The sequence below is a fragment of the Rhagoletis pomonella genome, unplaced genomic scaffold, assembly GCF_013731165.1.
Source record: "Rhagoletis pomonella isolate Grant_MI unplaced genomic scaffold, Rhpom_1.0 Rhpom_scaffold_00007, whole genome shotgun sequence".
NCBI lineage: Eukaryota > Metazoa > Arthropoda > Insecta > Diptera > Tephritidae > Rhagoletis > Rhagoletis pomonella.
In genome coordinates this window covers 54,251,717-54,271,069 of record NW_023458561.1, presented here as the reverse complement: position 1 = coordinate 54,271,069, position 19,353 = coordinate 54,251,717, and the positions used below count along the sequence as shown (strand labels likewise).

General features: G+C 35.4%; 5 protein-coding genes across 5 annotated transcripts in view; 1 reads left to right on the top strand and 4 right to left on the bottom strand.

Moving 5' to 3' along the window:
• Positions 1-795: 795 nt before the first annotated feature.
• Positions 796-2,214, bottom strand: LOC118744020 (dynein light chain 1, axonemal). Its single transcript, XM_036476779.1, has 3 exons — positions 1,758-2,214; positions 1,572-1,683; positions 796-1,503 (listed from the first exon to the last, which is right to left on the bottom strand). The coding sequence occupies exons 1-3, from the start codon at positions 1,907-1,909 to the stop codon at positions 1,201-1,203; spliced, it is 567 nt and encodes a 188-aa protein (XP_036332672.1). The 5' UTR covers positions 1,910-2,214; the 3' UTR covers positions 796-1,200.
• A 1,822-nt stretch (positions 2,215-4,036) lies between these two features.
• LOC118743094 (odorant receptor 85b-like) lies at positions 4,037-5,486 on the top strand. The gene is made up of 4 exons (XM_036475594.1): positions 4,037-4,804; positions 4,859-5,060; positions 5,125-5,280; positions 5,351-5,486. The coding sequence occupies exons 1-4, from the start codon at positions 4,056-4,058 to the stop codon at positions 5,396-5,398; spliced, it is 1,155 nt and encodes a 384-aa protein (XP_036331487.1). The 5' UTR covers positions 4,037-4,055; the 3' UTR covers positions 5,399-5,486.
• LOC118743093 (nucleolar GTP-binding protein 1) lies at positions 5,441-8,151 on the bottom strand. The gene is made up of 4 exons (XM_036475593.1): positions 7,998-8,151; positions 7,544-7,818; positions 7,147-7,477; positions 5,441-6,900 (listed from the first exon to the last, which is right to left on the bottom strand). Exons 1-4 carry the CDS (start codon positions 8,043-8,045, stop codon positions 5,599-5,601), a joined length of 1,956 nt encoding a protein of 651 aa, XP_036331486.1. The 5' UTR covers positions 8,046-8,151; the 3' UTR covers positions 5,441-5,598.
• A 332-nt stretch (positions 8,152-8,483) lies between these two features.
• LOC118743095 lies at positions 8,484-10,063 on the bottom strand. Its single transcript, XM_036475595.1, has 3 exons — positions 9,317-10,063; positions 9,086-9,253; positions 8,484-9,013 (listed from the first exon to the last, which is right to left on the bottom strand). The coding sequence occupies exons 1-3, from the start codon at positions 9,687-9,689 to the stop codon at positions 8,661-8,663; spliced, it is 894 nt and encodes a 297-aa protein (XP_036331488.1). The 5' UTR covers positions 9,690-10,063; the 3' UTR covers positions 8,484-8,660.
• Positions 10,064-11,278: 1,215 nt separating this feature from the next.
• LOC118743092 overlaps positions 11,279-19,353 on the bottom strand; it is a gene marked incomplete in the record, with an annotated part of 113,928 nt that continues 105,853 nt past the window's right edge. Inside the window, 4 exon segments of the mRNA XM_036475591.1 lie at positions 11,279-12,497; positions 12,608-12,766; positions 12,882-13,041; positions 15,372-15,937. Of these exon segments, the coding sequence (XP_036331484.1) occupies positions 12,300-12,497; positions 12,608-12,766; positions 12,882-13,041; positions 15,372-15,937 (1,083 nt within the window).

Here is a 19,353-nt window from a genome sequence, read left to right as displayed (position 1 = left end):
CGAAGAACATAGCGAACGAGGGCATAGCCACTATGGAGAAGTGGTATGATCGGAAATCAAACCTACACATGGTTGCTGACTATTGCTGGACCTTAAAAAGCGATGATAATGCAATCCACAAAAAAATATTTTTGAGGATTTCATTCCAGAACGCGGAAAGTGTTAAGAGACGAAATACTGGCTAATCATGAATCTGGGATATTGATTTTTAATGTTGATTTGTTCATGAAATCAGTTTGTTTTTAAAATAAATTCATAGACAGAGATTTTCGTCGTTGTGGGAAACCAATTGCATGCCTTTGAGGAACTGAGTTATTTTTTTATTAATTTTTCACCCCCTTCTACTCAATCCATCGACATGAGATAGAATCCATCAGATGAATTGGATTTTCATTAAAACGTAGTGCTTTTCTTCGGAAAAATTACGTCCAAATTATATTTAAAAAAAAAGATTGAAATGCGCCATTTTTCGACACTGCAAAAGTTTATTCATACGCCATGTACGATTATGTTCGAGTACGGCCATGTACGATTATGTTCGAGTACGGCCATGTACGATATGGCGTATGGGTAACATTATTTCCTGCTTCAACTTATTTCATACTAAAAATTATTACATTTTCATTTCACTATACAAAAGTGGTTTCTTTAGCCACCGATTTTCATCATTAGTGGCTTAATTTTTTTGGCAAAATAAATGGCTTTTACACAAATAAGAAAAAATTACAAAAAAGTGTGAGTTTTTAAATTTTTTCCTTCTTAATTTTTTTTTCATAAAAATGAAGATATCTTGGGAAATGACCTGATCTGGAAAACGGAAAAACAGATCCGTAATCGACGACTCAAATTAAGTTTACGTATTTCAGCATTTTTTTTTGTTGTGCCATCTCAAAACTTAACATTTTCCCTACAGTTTTATCGGTATTAATGCTGATTCCTAAAAAACGAAATCCCTTACTTGTTTTGAAATGATACTGTCAACAGTAATATGGGTGCCTAGACGCTGCTTGTTCGATGACAGAAGGGGATTCCTTCATTCGCTTCCCTTTTCTATCTAATTTCGACAAAGTAGGTGAAATTTCCCTATGTGCAAATAACTACTGGAAATTTTTTTTCTTTCGTAAATTCGAACGTACTTTTAAAAAATTCTAACATCCAGCTCAGTATGATTTTAAACATATTTAGATGTAACTATTTAATTTACAAAGTTGGCTCCTCGTTCAACACCACCGGTTCGCCATCCAATTTCCGAATTGTGGGCAAACGTTTTATACATTCTGCGCGCCATGTTGTCTCATCCATGCCTTCGGATATAGGATTGCCTACCACCACCAGGTCCTCGAGGGTTTCCAACTCTTGTAAACGGCTGAGCTCACTCCAATCTTTGATTAAATTATTGCTTATATAAAGCACTTTAAGAGCTTTTAAGACTGAGAGACCCTTCAGCTTCTCGATCAAATTGTAACTAAGCCATAATTCGATGAGCGTATCGCCGACTGCCTCCTGAGATAAAATGAAGAAATAGTTAATTTAAAAAAAGTATAAATAAAATTTCAACGAAAACAACTCACCAGTCCTGAGACATTTTTAATATAATTTCGCGACAGCGAGAGCACACGCAAATTTTTCATGCCATTCAAACCGAAAATCTTCTCTATCATATTCGTGGACAAGCTGAGACGTCTGTAAAATTGATTAATGTGTATCATTCGTTTTGCGATACATACATATGTATGTTTTTTTTGTACTCAACTTACTCACAGTTGATCAAAGTGCTAAGCGTATTGTCCATTTTCTCAACTGGTGGCCATTGAAATTGTAACTCGATTACTTTTGACTCAACGGCACTTTGCTGTTCACGTTCCTCCCAACGTTTCAGAGCTTCTTTGATTGTTGTGGCTTTTGACATTTCTTATGCAAGTTTTTATTTCAAACCAAATTCAAAGAAAAGTTGTTTAAATTAAGTATTTATATTTTTTTTTTGCAAAACACAGCTAAATTGATAAAGCAAACCGGTTGTTAGGGCGGGTTGTTATTGACATACAACTACATAGTTAATTGGGTGTTAGGAGAAGCAACAAAAAGTGCAGACTTACATGTAAGCATATGAATGTATGTACGAGTATAATTTTTCAAAAACCTTCAAGGGGTTACACTTCCCCCGAAGCACAGTGGTGTCAAACTGGAATTTAATATTCAAAAGAATCCAGAGTCTTCATTTTTCACCGATTTAATTTTAATTCAGTTAATTTAATGATCGCGTATAAAACTTAGAACAGATTGAGTTGAGCTCGATTTTTTAATTTTTATTTCTTATATTAGTATAAATAAATTTTGTGTGCAAAGTGCTGAGAAAGTAGCAATTTTGAAGAAAATTAATTCTCCTGTTGTTGTAAATAAATGTTACATAATATAAATCATATATACCACATTTGTATAAATGAACTAAAAAGTAAACAAATAATTTCTCCTATATCCATAGAATTTTCTTGATAAGTTTTGATTCTAGAATTTTAGCAAAAGTTATTATAAACAATTGATGAGATTTATATGTTATAGGCTTGAATCGGTATGAAAAGTAAAAATATTTTTTCATTTAAAGAAAGTGGTTTATTAAAAAGTTTTTTGTTTATTTTTTTTCTTCTTTTTAGTTTTTTCTATATAAAATTTTGCAATATTTAGTACGTTTGTGCGTTTGTTTACTTCACTTAATCATTTCATGAAATGTGGTTCACAGCTATAACACACATTTAAGCTCTTCATTACGGCGCCGAACAGTGGTATTTCTGAGAAAAAAAATTGAATTTTTTGATTATTAAATTTTTATACTTGAATCAGGGGCGCACCCAGGAATAAATTTTGGGAGGGGTTTACTTCTGAAAATTCGCTTCAGATAATATGATCTTTAAAGTACATTTATGCAAGTTTTATGTACATTATGTAATAAATAAATAAACTTTTTGAAGTTTCATAAATTGCACTTTATTTACATAAAATTAACAAAGAACTCTAACATTTTTAACCGACTTCAAAGAAGGGGGGGAGGTTATCAATTCGTCGGAATATTTTTTTCCTTTTTTATGTATGCGACTACATAGCTTTGGACCACGATTTCAATAACTCTTTTTTTTTATCGGAAAGATGGTAGCTCAAGGGTCGTCCCGTAATTTGAAAATTACTTGTTTGGTATAAAGTTCTATAAACACAAAATGCGCTCAACTTTCAAAAGTAATAAAAATGTTAAAAAAAAGAGTTTAATGTTAATTTTCCTCGATTTCTGGTTTTCGGTGGAGATGGTGATTCTTCACGATTACCTGATTTTTTTTTTTTATATTTCGAATACCGAAAATATGTGAGTATGCATTGCATATTTTTAGGACAATGTTTTCATTCACAGTTAAACTTTTAAGAGCTCTCAAGAAAAACCAATAAATCGTATAAAACTTTTCTTGTATCAAAATTTCTTAAATCAGTTTGCAAGTCTGAAGAAAAAAATGCTCGTAAATTTATTACTTTAAGAAAATTTCAAAATTAATTAAATTGTCTAAAATGCTAGACTTTTTTGAACAGTAAATTCCAGTTTTGTACCACTGTGATGGTCGAAAAAATAGGTCAAATAGTAAACTTTTTTCTGGTGCAGATATGAAGTTTATAAAAACACCGATAAAATTATAAAATGGCGGAGATATGAGAGGGCTGAATTATATAAATGTATAAACGTATTTTCAGCAGTGCATTATTTGTAAGAGGTGCGTATTTAATATGAGAGAAACAAGGGGGCATTGAATTTTTTGCGGTTATAGATTGTCGATTACGTGGGAGAAAAAAATTCTTCACCTGTGGACATAATTAGGGTTTAACGGTATTTTTAAAACGGGAGTAAAAAACCGTAATTGCACTATCTTAAAAATAAGCCACTAAAGGTGTGTGTGTGTGTGTGTTACATAACTTCCTCTTCCTTGCAAGACTGCTATAAAAGCCACATTTCCCACCTTTTCAGTACAGTATTTTTTTTAGGCTCGATACCGTTTTTTTTTTAAACTTACTCTTTTGCAATGAACGCCATACAGCGAAAATCAAATTTCATTTGCTTCACTGCATTACCGGTGAAATATTTCAAATTTATCGGCATATGCCTGCAGCCACCGGAAATGTTAAGTATCAAGTGCGCTAGAGTTGTAACAGTGGTGTCTATCATTCTAATGTTTCTACATCAATTCGTTTATTTGTTTACACCGGAACTTACCTTTTCCGAAAGAATTGAAGCTATTGGGCTTCTGAATTATACAAATGTTGCTATCGGAAAGATATTCTCTCTGATCTACAATCGTGGACTGCTACTGAAAAATTACTGCGAATTGGAGCGTATTTACCCTAGCGTAGCTGTGGAGCGTCACTATAAACTTGGTCGCTACTTGCGTATTTACGCGCGCGTTAAATCCTTCCTCCACACTTTCTTTGTATATATATTGATTGTATATTTACTTTTTCCTATTGCGCAATCTTTCTACGATTTATTTTCTACCGGTGCGTACACGTACCGCATGCCTGCAAAGTTTTGGTATCCTCTGTCAGTGGAGGAATCGCTGTTGGCTTACCTATTTTATATCTCACTTCAATGTTTTGCATGTGTTTGTGCCGCCATAGTTATATTAAGCTCTGATTTATGCCTCTTTAACTCGGTTGCACAACTATTATTGCACTTGGATATGTTAGCTCAGCGTATACTCGAACTGCAACCAGCTGAAAAAGGCAGCATGCGCGCTTTGAAAGCGATCATCGAATACCATCAAACAATTTTGCTGTGAGTGATGGTTAGTGCAGTGTATAGATTTATTTTATCTCTGTTACTGTCTAGGCTAGCACAAGATGTGAACGACATATTCGCACCATCAATCATTTTCAGTTTGGCCTCTTCATCATTTATACTATGCTTTAGTGCCTATCAGCTATTGGGCGATGTATCCTTCGTTTTCGGAGCGAAAGTGCTACTCCTGCTTGGTTATGAAATGAAACAAGTGGTTATCACTTGTTATTATGGCGACAAACTGATAGAGAGCGTAAGTGCTGGGTTCGTTTACGCTTTTAACTATATTGCATTAAATGTATTTCTGTTGTTGGTAGAGCTCACGTGTGTTTGATGTGGTTTACGCTCACGATTGGACTGTTGGCTCACCGGCATACAAGCGATTGGCCCTGATAATGATGCTTCGCACACATAAGCCCATTGCTTTAAATGTAGCTGGTATAGCAGACGTCTCGCTAAATACACTAAAACAGGTAAGTAAGCTTATCAAACGCCTTTCAGCATAACTATAATCTTTAAGGACTGTTCATATTTTGGTTGCAGGTCCTGAGCACCGCTTATCAAGTATTCGCAGTTCTGAAGACAGCCTAAACTAAACAATCTCGTTTGTTGTGAAATCTACGAACATACATATTTGGTATTTCAAATTTACATATTTATTAATTAAATACAATAGATGGTTTCAATATTCAATGTAGAATCATATTTCTTGTGTTTTACATATGCATATAATTCAAAATAAAAGCTTATGCTGTCTACATATTGCCCGCCCAATTACTCTGAGTAAACGCTTAACGCCTGTCCGTTTTACCCGTACCACGTTTGCCAGAGTACAAATGCTTGGGCATCTTCGTACCGATGAAACGATCGGCTTCGCCCTTCAATCCCAGTCGTGTCACCTTCTTAGCAATGTCTCGTTTCGCCATCAGTTGGGCCTTCTTCTTCATCGCCACATTCTTAACGCCCAATGTGTCTCGAGATGGCGCCCGTTTCAGTGGCTGCCCGGTCTTTTTCACTATAGCCGAAGATTCTTTGTCTAGCAATGGTTTCTTTAACTCCTTCGTACCAACTGCCACAACACTGCGGCGGAGATCGACAACCGATTTAGTAAAGTTAGCATTTTCGGTACCAGACATGTCGACACCAAGGTTCTGCATTGTTTCACGTAATTTAGCCACCGAACGATCACGCACCTTCGGCTGCTTGTGACGTGGCATCGCCGGCTTATTCTTTTTGGAAGCCAAGCGGCGGTCGTCGCGCAACTGGAAGCGTTTGCCGCGAATTTGTTTCGCAATTTCACGAATTTCCTTCAGTGTCTCATCCATGGTCATATCAGGTGGAGCATAAACACCGCCTTCTTCACGAATACCCTCTGCGAGTTCAAGTTCTTCCAATTTCGAGAAGATGTCTGGGTCAATATAGTCGGCAATATTGTGGCCATCCCAAAATTCGGGTATAACGTCGTAGCGTTCCTCTTCGGGTATTTCGCTGTAGTTCTTCTGTAGATCCAAAATATAGTCATCACCCATTTCCTCTTCGATTTCTTTTTCAAGTTTACGTTTACGCTCAGCTCTTTCCGCGTTCTTTTCAAGACGAACCAGTGCTTGCTCGGGTATACATGGCGCACGATCTTTTTCATCACGCGGCGTGGGCATTGCTACATGCAGACGATTTAGGATATTATCTACTTTTTTTGTGCGCATCTTTTGATCAACACGGAACGAGAGCAGACGCTCGCAGGCTTCCATTTTTACTTCCATTACGCCTTCTTCATTTACGGTAGATGTGAACATGACCGGCACACTCTTATCCTCTTGCAATTTGGTAATAATAGCGCGACGTTCTTCTGACAAATCTTCAAGACCAAGAATGTCGATTTTGTTGATCGCCAATATCAGTGGCTTATTTGTGAATAGAGGTTTAATGCTTTCGAAGAGTTGCACTTGTTCTTCTAGGGAATGCCCGCACTGCTCGGAAATATCCATAAAGTACAAAACACAGGCACGCAAGTGGGCTAGTGCTGTAATGGCTTGCATTTCTATGACATTGCGTTCCTCTAATGGATGATCCAATATACCGGGTGTATCAATAACCTACAAATTAAAACACGTTTAAAAATTTATAACCGACTGTCTTGCTAATAAAATAATAATTTATAAAAAAGTGCATTTCCATTAACTAAAATGTATCAAATCAAGTTTCAGAACTTTTCTTACCCAGTAATTGAACTATGAAATTTCTCATAAAATTTTTAATTTTCTAATTTTCCACTTTTTGCTTAAAGGAAATCCGAAAATATTTTTATGCTTTTACCAAACTAATTGAATAATTTAACTCACCTGCCAGCGCAAATATTTGTAGTCTGTGTGCCCAACATACAACGATTTGGTGGTGAAAGCATAAGGCTGCACTTCTACATCGGCACGCGTAATTTTATTGATGAACGAAGACTTGCCTACATTAGGGAAACCGCAAATTATTATCGTCCGCGAATAGGGATCAATTGTGGGTAAACGCGACAGATGTTGACGCACTTGCTCCAAATATGTAAGATTGCTTGCTTGCTTCTTTAAAATGGTTGCCATACGACCCAGAGCTGCTTTCTTCAGCTGTTTACAGCGATAAAGCGAATCGCCATATTTCAATAAACGCACATAGTCCTTAGCGACACTGTAGTTTTAAGTAAAGAAATTACAATTTAGTCATGTCTTTAAAAGCATTTGTAGAATAACTTACTTGTCGATGAGATGTCTGGCAGTATTGAGTTGACCTAAAGCTAATTTGTAATGGTCCTTATCGTACAGCACATTCATCAAATCAGCATAGAAGGGATGCACATCGTCCAGTTTCGGGAAGTCCTGTATTATCTGTGACAGACGGTCATGAAAGTTCTGTTGTGTATATTTGACTTTGCGTGTGTAGAAGGCACGAATACGCGAAATCTTGTAGCCCTTGTGCACAACAGTGGGAGTCTTTCGTTGGGTCTTCGACAACATTATATCAATGAAGTCCTGCCATTGTTAATGTAAACAAATTGTCGATATTAGTAAATAATTAATTTAAAGTGTTTGTAAACACAAAAAAAAGCGACGTGGAATGAGGTTATGTCCAGTGGGTTCCAAAGGCACGGCGCGAACACCAATTCCCTCGTTGGTTTTTGTTGAAAGCGAAGCACTTTTTCGGTACGTACCTTTGCCGGAGGGACAACCATAATCTTCTTAAAGTTGTACAAACTCATTTTGATGTGAAAATTATATTTTTTCACGTGAGAAATTAAAAAATCAAAGCGATTGCGTTGCGCAGCAAATACACGCGGTGCAATGCAAATCGAAAAAGGAATGAATGACAATTCCAAATCGCAGAACAGCTGTTTAAGGCGCGTTGCCAACCGTTGTTAAATATTTGACAGCTTAATTAGTTGACGGGCGACACCTAGCGGTAACTAGTTCCACACTTATAAATTACAACAATACATCCGACAGGAAATGTAGAATAGTTTCGCGGTTATTTTATGCTTCTAGCAAGGCAAATAAAATGTGCCTTGGCTTTGAGTGAAAATAAATTTTTATACATATGCTAGTCCAATAGTGTTAATAAAAGTGTTTAATAAAATTAATATTGTGTTTCATGTCTGTGTGTGCCCACATGTGCCTGCTGTTATTGAAGTTTCGTTTAAGACACCCCTCGAAGTGTATATCTCGCAAATAAAAGGAAGCTCCCGTTCACAGTCCACTGTCATCCAAGTGCGTTGAAGAGTTACAGCAATGCAGCTTACATTGGCAAACTGGTTGCTGCTAAAGGTAATCTAAATATGTAGTTATACAAGTTTCAAAAGCACATATTTCAGAAATTACTACCTAGTACGTGGATGTCCCGGCGCCCAAGCCGCAAACTGAAAGCAGCGTAGGGGTTCCTCTTCCATATTAATGTACTCAATAGGCTGGCTATTGTACGTTCGGTTGAAGTGCAGGCCAACGTAAGCCAATATGTGTTGTCGTGCATGCATTTGTCGTGCATTTTCATTGTATACTCGTAGAAGTTCTGCGAAAGCATTTGTCCGAGCTGCCGAGGCAACGTGCGCCAAGTTGGCCACGCCACCAACAATTGCAGTATTGCGGCAATTTTGTGTGGCATTGTGAAAATTAGCAGGTGCTACTTGTAGTTGAAATAAGCCCACTTGAGGAACGCAGGAATAGTTGAGAGATGCTAATAGGGAGTGAATTGCAGTTTTTTTTTTTTATTACTAATCAACGAAGCCATAACTTATCGCCCACTCACCCACTGGCTCGCCATACAAACTATAATAGTCATAACGACTGTCATTCACCAGATTGCGCATTGTATTGTTCTCCGGACATGCGAGTATGTGACAATTGAAATGCTCCTGCGGCCGCTGCCAAACACTCAGACGATTTTCACTATAGCGACTTTCATTCGGACGTGTTACTGCGAGGATAAATTTAGTTTTAATATTTTAGTACTGATTCACATAAAAGTTGTATTTTGTACTTTGCTCTAGCTGTTGTTCAGTAAGTAGTATTTCAAATACTTCATATTTGCCTCTTGCACTTGTGCCAAAATTCAAAGCTAGACCGCGTGCCGACTTCGCCGCACGCACACAATCTTCAAGATTAACTACATTCTCATAGGCAATTGCAGGCATTGTAGAGCGTTGGCAAGTGCGCACGAGGCTAAATTTTAAGTGATCCAAATGCGATTTGCGTGTACAAGCAGTTTTATTCAGATTAATGCCTACTAAAAGAAAGAGTAAGCAAGCAAAAACTTGTTCTGACCACATTTCACTTAAAATTATTTTGAATAATGCATGCGGTTCGTTGCAAGACCAGCTGTACAAATTAATTGTATCCTCAGCACAAATCATGTTGCATGCATGTCACTCATTTAGAGCAAATTGGCTATTCTTCCTGCCACTCAGTTGTCTATGTGGAAATGTAGACGGCATCTCTCCTCAGTTAGGTGCAGTCATTGAGTATGTAATATCTAATATGATGCAATCGAAGTTATATATGCACATATGTAACTACAATACTGGCTTGGATTTAATTGTAAGTACTTAGATAAATAAATATGTAGAAGACTACCATGTACAATGGGCCGTATGCATAAAAACTAAGCGCAAACTAAGCATAGCGCTAGGACCTCCTCGTTAGCAGATCTTTCGATTAGTCTTTTGAAAGACAGTAAAGTGCTTTTAAGATATTTACCAGAATTAACAATTGGCTTACGAAAGGCTTTTGTCTTTCCAAAGACTGTGGTCAGTTGAAAGACAGTTGCCAGAACCGTTAATTTGCACATTTACATCTCAGTTATTTTTTGATAAATTTTAATAATTCAAACATTTCACCCGACATAGTGGACCGCTCTAAGACAAATTTTGATCTCGCTTCCATTCTTCGCGAATGGTTCAGAGAAGATTTGTCCTCTTTAAGAAAGTTCTTGAGACTTTAATCTCCAAATTGTTATTGAAGAAAAAGTTCTTCAGAATTTTGCTCCCATTTTGTTCTTTGGCAGAACAATCCGGCGGCTTTTATTCTCGAAAGTATCGTTCACTTTTTGTTCGGGAACATTCCACAAAGTTTTATTACTATATAATTCCCGTTGAGAACGTTCTCGAGAGCTATGTTCTCACTTTAGTTCCTGTGAAAACACTTCCGAAGGTTTTGTTCTCATTTCGGTTTGGGTTTTTAAGCAATTTTGGGAAAAAAACCACGAGAACGACATTTAGTTTCGATCTTACCTTTTGTTCTGGGTCCCTGATTAAAATTTAGGATTGATGCCTCTGCACCTTCCATTATTTTGGTAAACCACATTTTATTAGATTTTTTTTGGCGCGAGTTTGACCTAGGAAGAAGTAGACTTTCAAGTTTTCTAATCCACCCAATAAAATTAAGGAAAATATTTTACTGGACGGTTTATTTTAAGGGCCTTTATTACTTTCACATATTTTATAAGTAAGTTTTTTAAATTTTTATTTTCACGCCATAACGACACACTTTACAATTTTCAATTCTATAAACACATACATTTTAGACTTAAATTTTTAACAAATAAATTAGTTTTGTTTAAATTTGATTTGACAGTTTAGTTTAAGTAAGTAAGTAGTTAAAATAATAAAGTTTTAGTTATAATGACAAGATGGTACGTAGTTTAAACACAATATTAATTATTTTTCGTTTAATTATTCGCCTCTTTCAAATTTTATTTATTTATTTATTTATGTAGTTTTTGTTTGCTCACATTAAACTGGTAGTGCAAAAATTAAATTTTATTTTAAATAGCAATGGATAAACTTTGGTTCTCCAATACGCACAAACAATTTCACATCGTCATAAGGAAATAAGGTTAATTATTTAAATATATGTATGTATATTAGATTTAATAGTTAATAGTATCACCTGAGCAGGTTGAGCGCATTCGTTGTTCGTACAAAATTCTTATAAAAAAAAAAACAAGAATAAATTATAGTATTTCTAGGGCTTTGCCCCACTTTTCTGTTTTGTTGCAGCGCGCCAACCAAGCGTTTAAACTTACACACTTAAATGTTGCAAATTGACCACCACCAAAAATATTCTCAAATTTTACGATTAAATTTCTTCAACTACTTAGTACGAGTATTAGCTGAACAAAGGAGTTGCCTGCAAGCATGCGCTATGACAAGTGGCATACTTTTAGGCGTTGCACCTTTGCGATATTAGAGGGCAAATATTTTTCATACTATTTTAAAATTATTATTTTTTATTAATTCACATCTGGTTTTTGTTTTTGGTTTTTATTTCATTATTGCCCAATAATATCTGCGCTATCTACATATACTGACTGTAAGTATGCATGTATGTGTGCGTGAGTGTATATGGTATAGGGTATAAAGACTCTCTAAAGGAAGCGTGTGTCGTGGCTTACTTATAAACTTAAAGTTGATACATTAATTATTTTAATTATTTAATTAATTGCATATTTATGGGCAGCTCAAGTTTGGGTCAGAGCAAAAAAAAAGCAGCAGATGCGAGTAGCGAAATTGCGTAGGAGAGGCTAGATGTAGCTTCTTGGGCTATTGCTTATTTTTCTTCTTGCTGATGCTCTGCCCTTAACATATTTTATACAAAAAACTATTGCTTTTAATTATTTTCACTTATTTGTTGCTCATTGATATTTGTGACCTTAACAACTAAACACAATGACTACTACGAACTGCGCTTATTTGCAGCGGCAGTGTACAAGAAATTTCTCAAAATTCCGCCTAAATCATTTTTTATTTTTTTCTTTTGCTTTAAAACACTTTGAGTGTTCATGTGTATGTGTGTGTGTGTGTGTGTGTTGTTGTGTGTGAAACCAAAATTAAAAAAAAAATTGAAGTCCGCAAAAAAAAGGAAAAATATAAAAGAAGTATCTTTTTAATCGAGAATGTGTATCTTCACTTTGTGTTCACATCTTTGTTGTATTGTGTGTTTGTGTGTGTGTGTGTTCATTCCATTTAGCTGCTATGCGAGAACGCCGTATTCGTGTAGGGACCACTGTAGATGGAGCTGCCCGAATTCGACACACTCTTCGTGCTCCTTCGGGCCATAATGCATAATACGGCGGCAACGACGGCCAACATCAATATGAGACCGGCAATTGCTATGGCAATGGCAAAGGTGCGCTGCGAAACGCATAACGCATCCTCGAGTGTCTGCAAGCAAACAACAACAAGAACAGCAACAACAAAAGCAAAATAAATAAGTTTTGAATTTTACATGAATTTCAAGAATATTCAATTAATTCATTTATTTATGTACTTACACGCTCCTTGAGCACTGTATCATCATCGCTCTCGGACACATCAACATTTTCGTTCACATACAGACCGGAGTAGACTTCGATGGTGGCCGGTTGGCCGTCTTCGTCTTTATTATCGTTGTTAGTTTGTCGTTTGGGTCGTTTGCCGCTGCACGCTGGAGGCTAAAAATAAATAAATAAATAAATAAGTAAGCAGCATTTGAAACAACAAGTGCAAATTAATTATGTATGCAAAATGAAAAATTGATCGACAATGTTAATATGTACATATACCCACCAATTGGCACTCGGGATCCTGCAAAGCGCACAAATGCACATTGCACTGATAATAAACGGATGTGGTGTAGGGGAACTTGTGTGCCGGGAAGGTAACATTGGCCGCCAAATGATCGCTGCTATAGTTGAATTGGCCCATAATCTCGTTATCCATAGGACAACTGTGTGATAGAGGGGGAAGAAAGAAAGAACGAAATAATGTTATTGAAGCTTAAAAGCTTTCAGGTTCTAAGAAAGGAATAGTTGACAACTTTAATTTGGACAGTTTTTTTCGACAAGTGTACTTTTGTTATTAAATATAACCTAACAAATGTTTAATACTTATTAGGCTGTTATCCCAATTGTCTTTCAATTAAAAATTGCAAATACATTTCTGGTCTTAAAAAATGTGGGCATACATTTCTTTGTAACTGAAAAACTGTACTTATAATATTCAGAGACGCGTTCCAGTCTTGGTTCAGTTCTGCATGAGAACAAAATATAAAGTCAAGAACGTTCTCATAAAAGAACCAAGTGGGGAAAAAGTATTGAGCGATTTTAACGAGAACAAAATTAGTACTAAAGGTTCGGTAATGGTTCCGTAAAGAACAAAATGTGAACAAAACACTCGGGAATGTTCTCAAGAACAACAGAATGAGAACGAAACTTTCTGGCGTGTGTCTGATGAGAACAAAAGCGTCGAGAACGTTTTCAAGCTCAAATAAGAATAAAAGTCTGGGGAACGTTCTGCTAGAGAACAAAACAAGAACAAGTTTTGAGAATTGAAAGTTAAGAATGAGAAGGACGTCTGCGTATTGGAATGAAACATCGTTTCAGTGAGAGCCAGAGGAAATCTGGATCATTTCAACTTTCAGATCATTTATCTTTAGGGTGAACTGCCCATTTATGGAACTTTTTTTCATTTTCTGTGCAAGGAAAGTTTTGGGTCTTAAGTCGTTCGTGAGTGAGAAAGTTTCTTAAACTTCTGTTCCCGTTTAGTTTTTTCCAAAATTTTTTTCTCGTTTCGACTTTGGCAGGACTTGGAATTGAATCGATGCATTCCAGTTTGCCGATAAATGTCGATAATTTGCTGCATATAAATAATTCAATGAATTTAAAATACACTAACACGATGAGTGTGCATTTCAAGGGCCCGATAAATCAAAAATGTATACATCGATATAAATCGATAAATCGATAAACTTCGTATACCTCCATAAATTTCGACAACTCGGTTAATTCTGATAGCGCCATATCTCTCGAAAGCTATCGACTAATTTCGATACCTCGTTACACTCTGATGAACCGAAAAAATTCGGTAAGCAGTGATAACTCCAAAAATTTATATAACCTTGAAATTTCGTTAACTTATATATTTTGAAAATTCCAAAAACTTCGATTCGATAAATCGACAAATTCAAGTGGGTCTAAAAATATCGATAACTCGATAAGTTGAAAGAAATCGATGCATTACGATAACTCGATAAGTTTCGTTAGTCTATAAATAGATAATGATAATTCGCTAAATAGCGATAACTTGATAAAGTTCATTAACTTAACCAAATTCGATACCCATTTCCATTTTTATCGCTTAAAAACCATCCGTAAATGTGGACAACTCAATAAAAATTTATCAATTTGAACAATTCGATACGTTGCGATAACACAATAAAAATGAATAGCTCGATAAAATTCGATATCTACAAACTTCGATGATTCGATAACTTCCGCATTTATTTCGATTACCCCAATTCTTATGTACTTCTCATTGTTTTCATTTTCGTCTTTGTCTTCAACTTCACTTTTTGGTCCTAATGGTTTTTAACATTTATTTCTTCAGCATCACAATTATCTTTAGTACAAAGTTTAATTTCAAATACGAAGTAAAACAAAATGCGAAAACGACTCAAATTGAGCGGGTTGCAACAACAACAATACGGAAATTTTTAAAAGACGATTTTGGCCGTAATTTTTAACAAATTTTAAAATCATAAACACTCTCCTCTACAAACTCTACAAAAAAATCGCTTTCCAATGGTGTTCTTGGTTTTTAACAATCGCTTCGGTACAATCGCCAAACCAAAGTGGACGAAATTTATATTAGCGTATGAATATATAGATTTCGGCTCAATAATTGGTGATTAAATTCATATTTTTAAATGCATTTCTAAAGAGTGTGGCAAAATTCTCAATAGATTTACTTGAGAAAGGTATAAAAGTGATTTGTGGAGCTTGCAAGATTAAGGGAAAAATGGTCCAAAAATCGTAAAATAGTGACAAGAAAAATATGGATAATATATTCACTGCTTTTTCAAAAAGAGTTCAATTGAGTTAAAAGTTCTTATTGGCTTCTGTGTTTTTTTTTTCTTTCTGCCTAATCTGCTCTTTATTTCTTTCCTATTGAATCATCTTCCCTTCTAAAATCTATATGCACAAGATCCTCAGTATTATCAGTTTCTTGAATATATATATATATATGCACTATACTCCTCCTCCTTCATCTCTCACTCACCCATCTTCGCTCAATAGCCGTTGCTCGCCCCAACCCAAACCGTCACGCACAATGCAATCGGTCACATGCAGTCCGTATAGCTCCTGTTTGTCAATACTGATGACAATCGTCAGCGGATCGCCAATTTTCACATCGTCAGCAATTTTATGCTCTGAATTGTAAATTTTCATATGGCAGCCGGGCATTGGTATCTCATTCAAGCTCTCATCATTGCCCTCGTCCAAACTATATTCGCTGCCGCCGTCGTCGAGTACATCTTCCTGATCGAATTCATCGCCAGTGGCACGATATTTATCCAATGAGCGTCCATAATCGCGGCGATCACCACTCGCCCCCACTGCAGCGGCCGCCGCCACCGTTTCAGCGCTACGATATGCTTGTGGTTTTTGCGCATGCTTGCCACTGTTAGCTTTGCGGCGTTGTGTATGCTTCTTATTTGGCGCACTGGTCGCCGCATCACGGCTCTTGTACGAACAACGCACATGATAGCCACGACCCGCATCGGTAATGAGTTTCAGATGTGGCTGCAGGACAATGGTGTTGAAGAATTCAATGCCGCCGTCGTCCTGGAAAGATGGTGGAGGAAAAGAGAGAATTTTTATTAAAGGTCCAGTTTTCTGAAGATATATGTTCTTATTTAAATAATATACAATATACAAATGTATGTATGTATATTAGGGTGCAGCACTATCCATACAAAAAAATTATACTCTTTTTTCGTCGGAATTATAGAATTTATTTTGAGTATTCATGGATACACATAAATGACTCGTAACCTCGTAAATAACCCGATTCCCATACAAAATTAAGTAGGTTTACGAAATATACATGGTTACGGTGCATTTACGCATTTAGGTGAATTGCCCTTTTATATTTTGATACTTCTGCCACAATAGGCGCATTTTGTATTACACGCATATACATCTACGCTTAATGTGTAAAAAAATAAGCATCGACCATTTCCATTTAAAAAAAAAAAAGTAATTTTGATTTTATCGGCAACTATTCATAAGCACACCAAAAGTTTGTCGCTCACAGCTCCTTGCAAATTTTAAGTGCAGATACGCACGCGTATAAAAAATACACGCCTAATATTTCGGAAAAATATAATGGCCTTATTCATAAAAAATAAAGTAGCTTTAAAAAACGTTTATAAACTGAAAAATGTATGAAAACGTCACTTTATAAAGCTCTTTAAACCTACTATATTTTTTATGAATAAGGCCATTAGTATTTACGTGACCTAAATCAATTTGAAAATACCTCAAAAAATCTAGTTTTTTTTAAATAAAATTTGTTTACATTTTTTTTCCAAGAAATCACATCACAGAGCCATTTTCAAATCGGTCCAGCTTACGTAAGTCTTAAAAGTTTTATAATTCCGATAGATATTATAATTCTAATGGAAAATTCGCAAAAAAATTGTTTTTTATGGAGCGTGATACACCCTAATGTACATACATAAAGTGCCCTGCAAAAGTTTGCACTCACTTGAAAAAATCGTTTTGGTTTGTATGGACTGGTTGTTGCCAAAAAAAACCATAGTTGCGACCGGAAAATGTTTGTAAACGACTCAAATGAGCAAAATAACAAATAGTGGGCCGATGAATCCATAATTAAGGCGGTTTTTTCAAGTGAGTCCACACTTTTACAGGGCAGTATACTTATATAAATGAAGACGAAATATTATAATTATTATGAAAATACTGCAACTTTTTTGGTGAGGCACCCTATTGTACATATTACATATATAAAAAATATTTTTTTTTTTATATAAAATTTATTTATAAAGAAAGTCCCTTTCGTAAGGCCATTGCTTCTAGACATGTATGCACAGTAATTTTTAAACCAACCAAGTTTTTTATCAAAATCTGTTCGAAATTTCATTCCTTGTTCATTTCATCTCCGCTTTGGTCAAGATTTTATATACATTTATGTACATAAATACTTTTGATTAATATAAAAGCATTATTATCTAAGCATTTACTTGCGCCAGGCTAAGCAAGTTGGCGCTTGTGAAAGCTCTTAGCGGCAGTAAATGTATTTGCTTGAACATTCCTTTCACAACTAAATAAGTAATCAATCAACGGGCTTGGTGTTGCAAAATATTAGCAATCACTAAACAGTTGCTAAAAAGATTTACGTAAACTTGAGTGTGAACTTCATATTCTTTTAACTAACCTTAGCTTGAGTTTATCTAATTTGTCATTTTATATATGTAAATATTGCAACGGAAGTCAAAAGAGCGTCTTGGTCAGTCGCTTTTTAAGGAACAAAAAAATTCATTTAAAAATTAAAATGTTTGTTTTCTAATAAACAGGCAGCTGCTTTTAAAAGTAATGGACACCGTCCATTAAACCATCAAATATAATATAGCATTTTAAATGTCTACTTAGGTACTTACATACATAAAAATATAGACTCTCTAAGGCCTCACTGATTCTTAACAGACTGTTCGGCAGCCATTAAATGCTGTTTTTTTTTCTACTCAACACATGCTTTATTATTGCATATGAGTCATAATATTAGCTTAGCGATAGCAAGTGGCTTATTTGCAATAACGGTTAAGTATTTCTACTTCCTTATTGCACACAAGCATAATGCAAATAAATAGATGTTTGCATAAACAGCTAAATAATATATATGAGCAGGCAGCTACTTTACTGTAATACTTGGTTAAATAAGTATGTATGCATGTAATTTGCATTTATTTTCTTAACTAGTTATGTTTATGTACAAAAGAATAGAAATAATAAAGAACGCATACGACGGGAAAATGCTAACCCACGTTAAACAATGGCTTAGAATCAACGGTACTTGCTATTACTATAATGATAAACAAAAGACTGTAGACACGAACTTGCAGTAAAAAATTATATTTGCATGTGGGATAAACATAAGTATGTATGCACATGTTCTTCTTTAGAATTCAAGCGCATGCGACGGGAAAATGCGACATGTTCTTCTTTTTAAATATCTGATGGTGCAGAATTGAAAGTTATAAATCAAACTATCCATTGAAATTAGAATTCAAGCGAAATAAACTTTAGAACAAAGTACCTGTCCTCTTTAAACCTCGAAAATGATTCGACCATTAAATGGACGCCATCCTTGAGAGCAAATGCTCATCAAAGATATGCTGTCTTTGTCTCAGATGTATAACTTCCTGACATTTGTGAATGATACTACGCACCCAAAGAAAAACTTCCGCAGATGTGGCCTTTGTGCATTTACGGCGTATTTTAAAACACTTAGCGGAGGAAAGTAGCCGAAGTTCGCAACCTTCCAAGTCCAAGAATGTAAAAAAGTAAGTAGTAATAAACAAGCACATATGGAAACTGGTTTGGTTTTTTATTTTTTTAGCCATTGACAATACAAGAAATACTGCAGGGATTTGTAGACTGGTTAGATCTTGAAACTTTTCCTAAGTCTGTTCTCTTGACCATATCTTCTCTGAACAACTTAGAAATGGGAATGATTGAGGTCACTCTGTCTACACCAGTGCCCTATGTCATGAAAATTAAGACGATGATGACATCTAAAGTAATGGTATAACGGCATTGTCATTAGGATGCTTGATCTTATGTGGTTGTCTAAAATAAATAATACACGAGTTCGTCTCCATGCAACAATCTTACAGACAAGCATCTGAAAATTCCTTTTGTTGTCTATCTTGAGACATCCACAAAGAGTATTTTATATTAACCTATACATTTGTGGATAATACATGCATTACTTTGAATACTAAAATTAAACAAAAAATAACTGAAATATAATTATGCGAATTAGGTCAACGAAAGCCATGCGACAAGAACTTTTCTTGCAAATGAAACGAAAATTTTTTCCATAAATGTATAGTAGGGTCCGCTAAACGATCTGGAGGTTGGAATAAACCAACTTTCCTCTGGTTTAGATTTAAAAATCATGGTTCTCACTGAAATTGTTTTTCATCCCAACATGCAAGCGCTCCTTCTATTCTTAA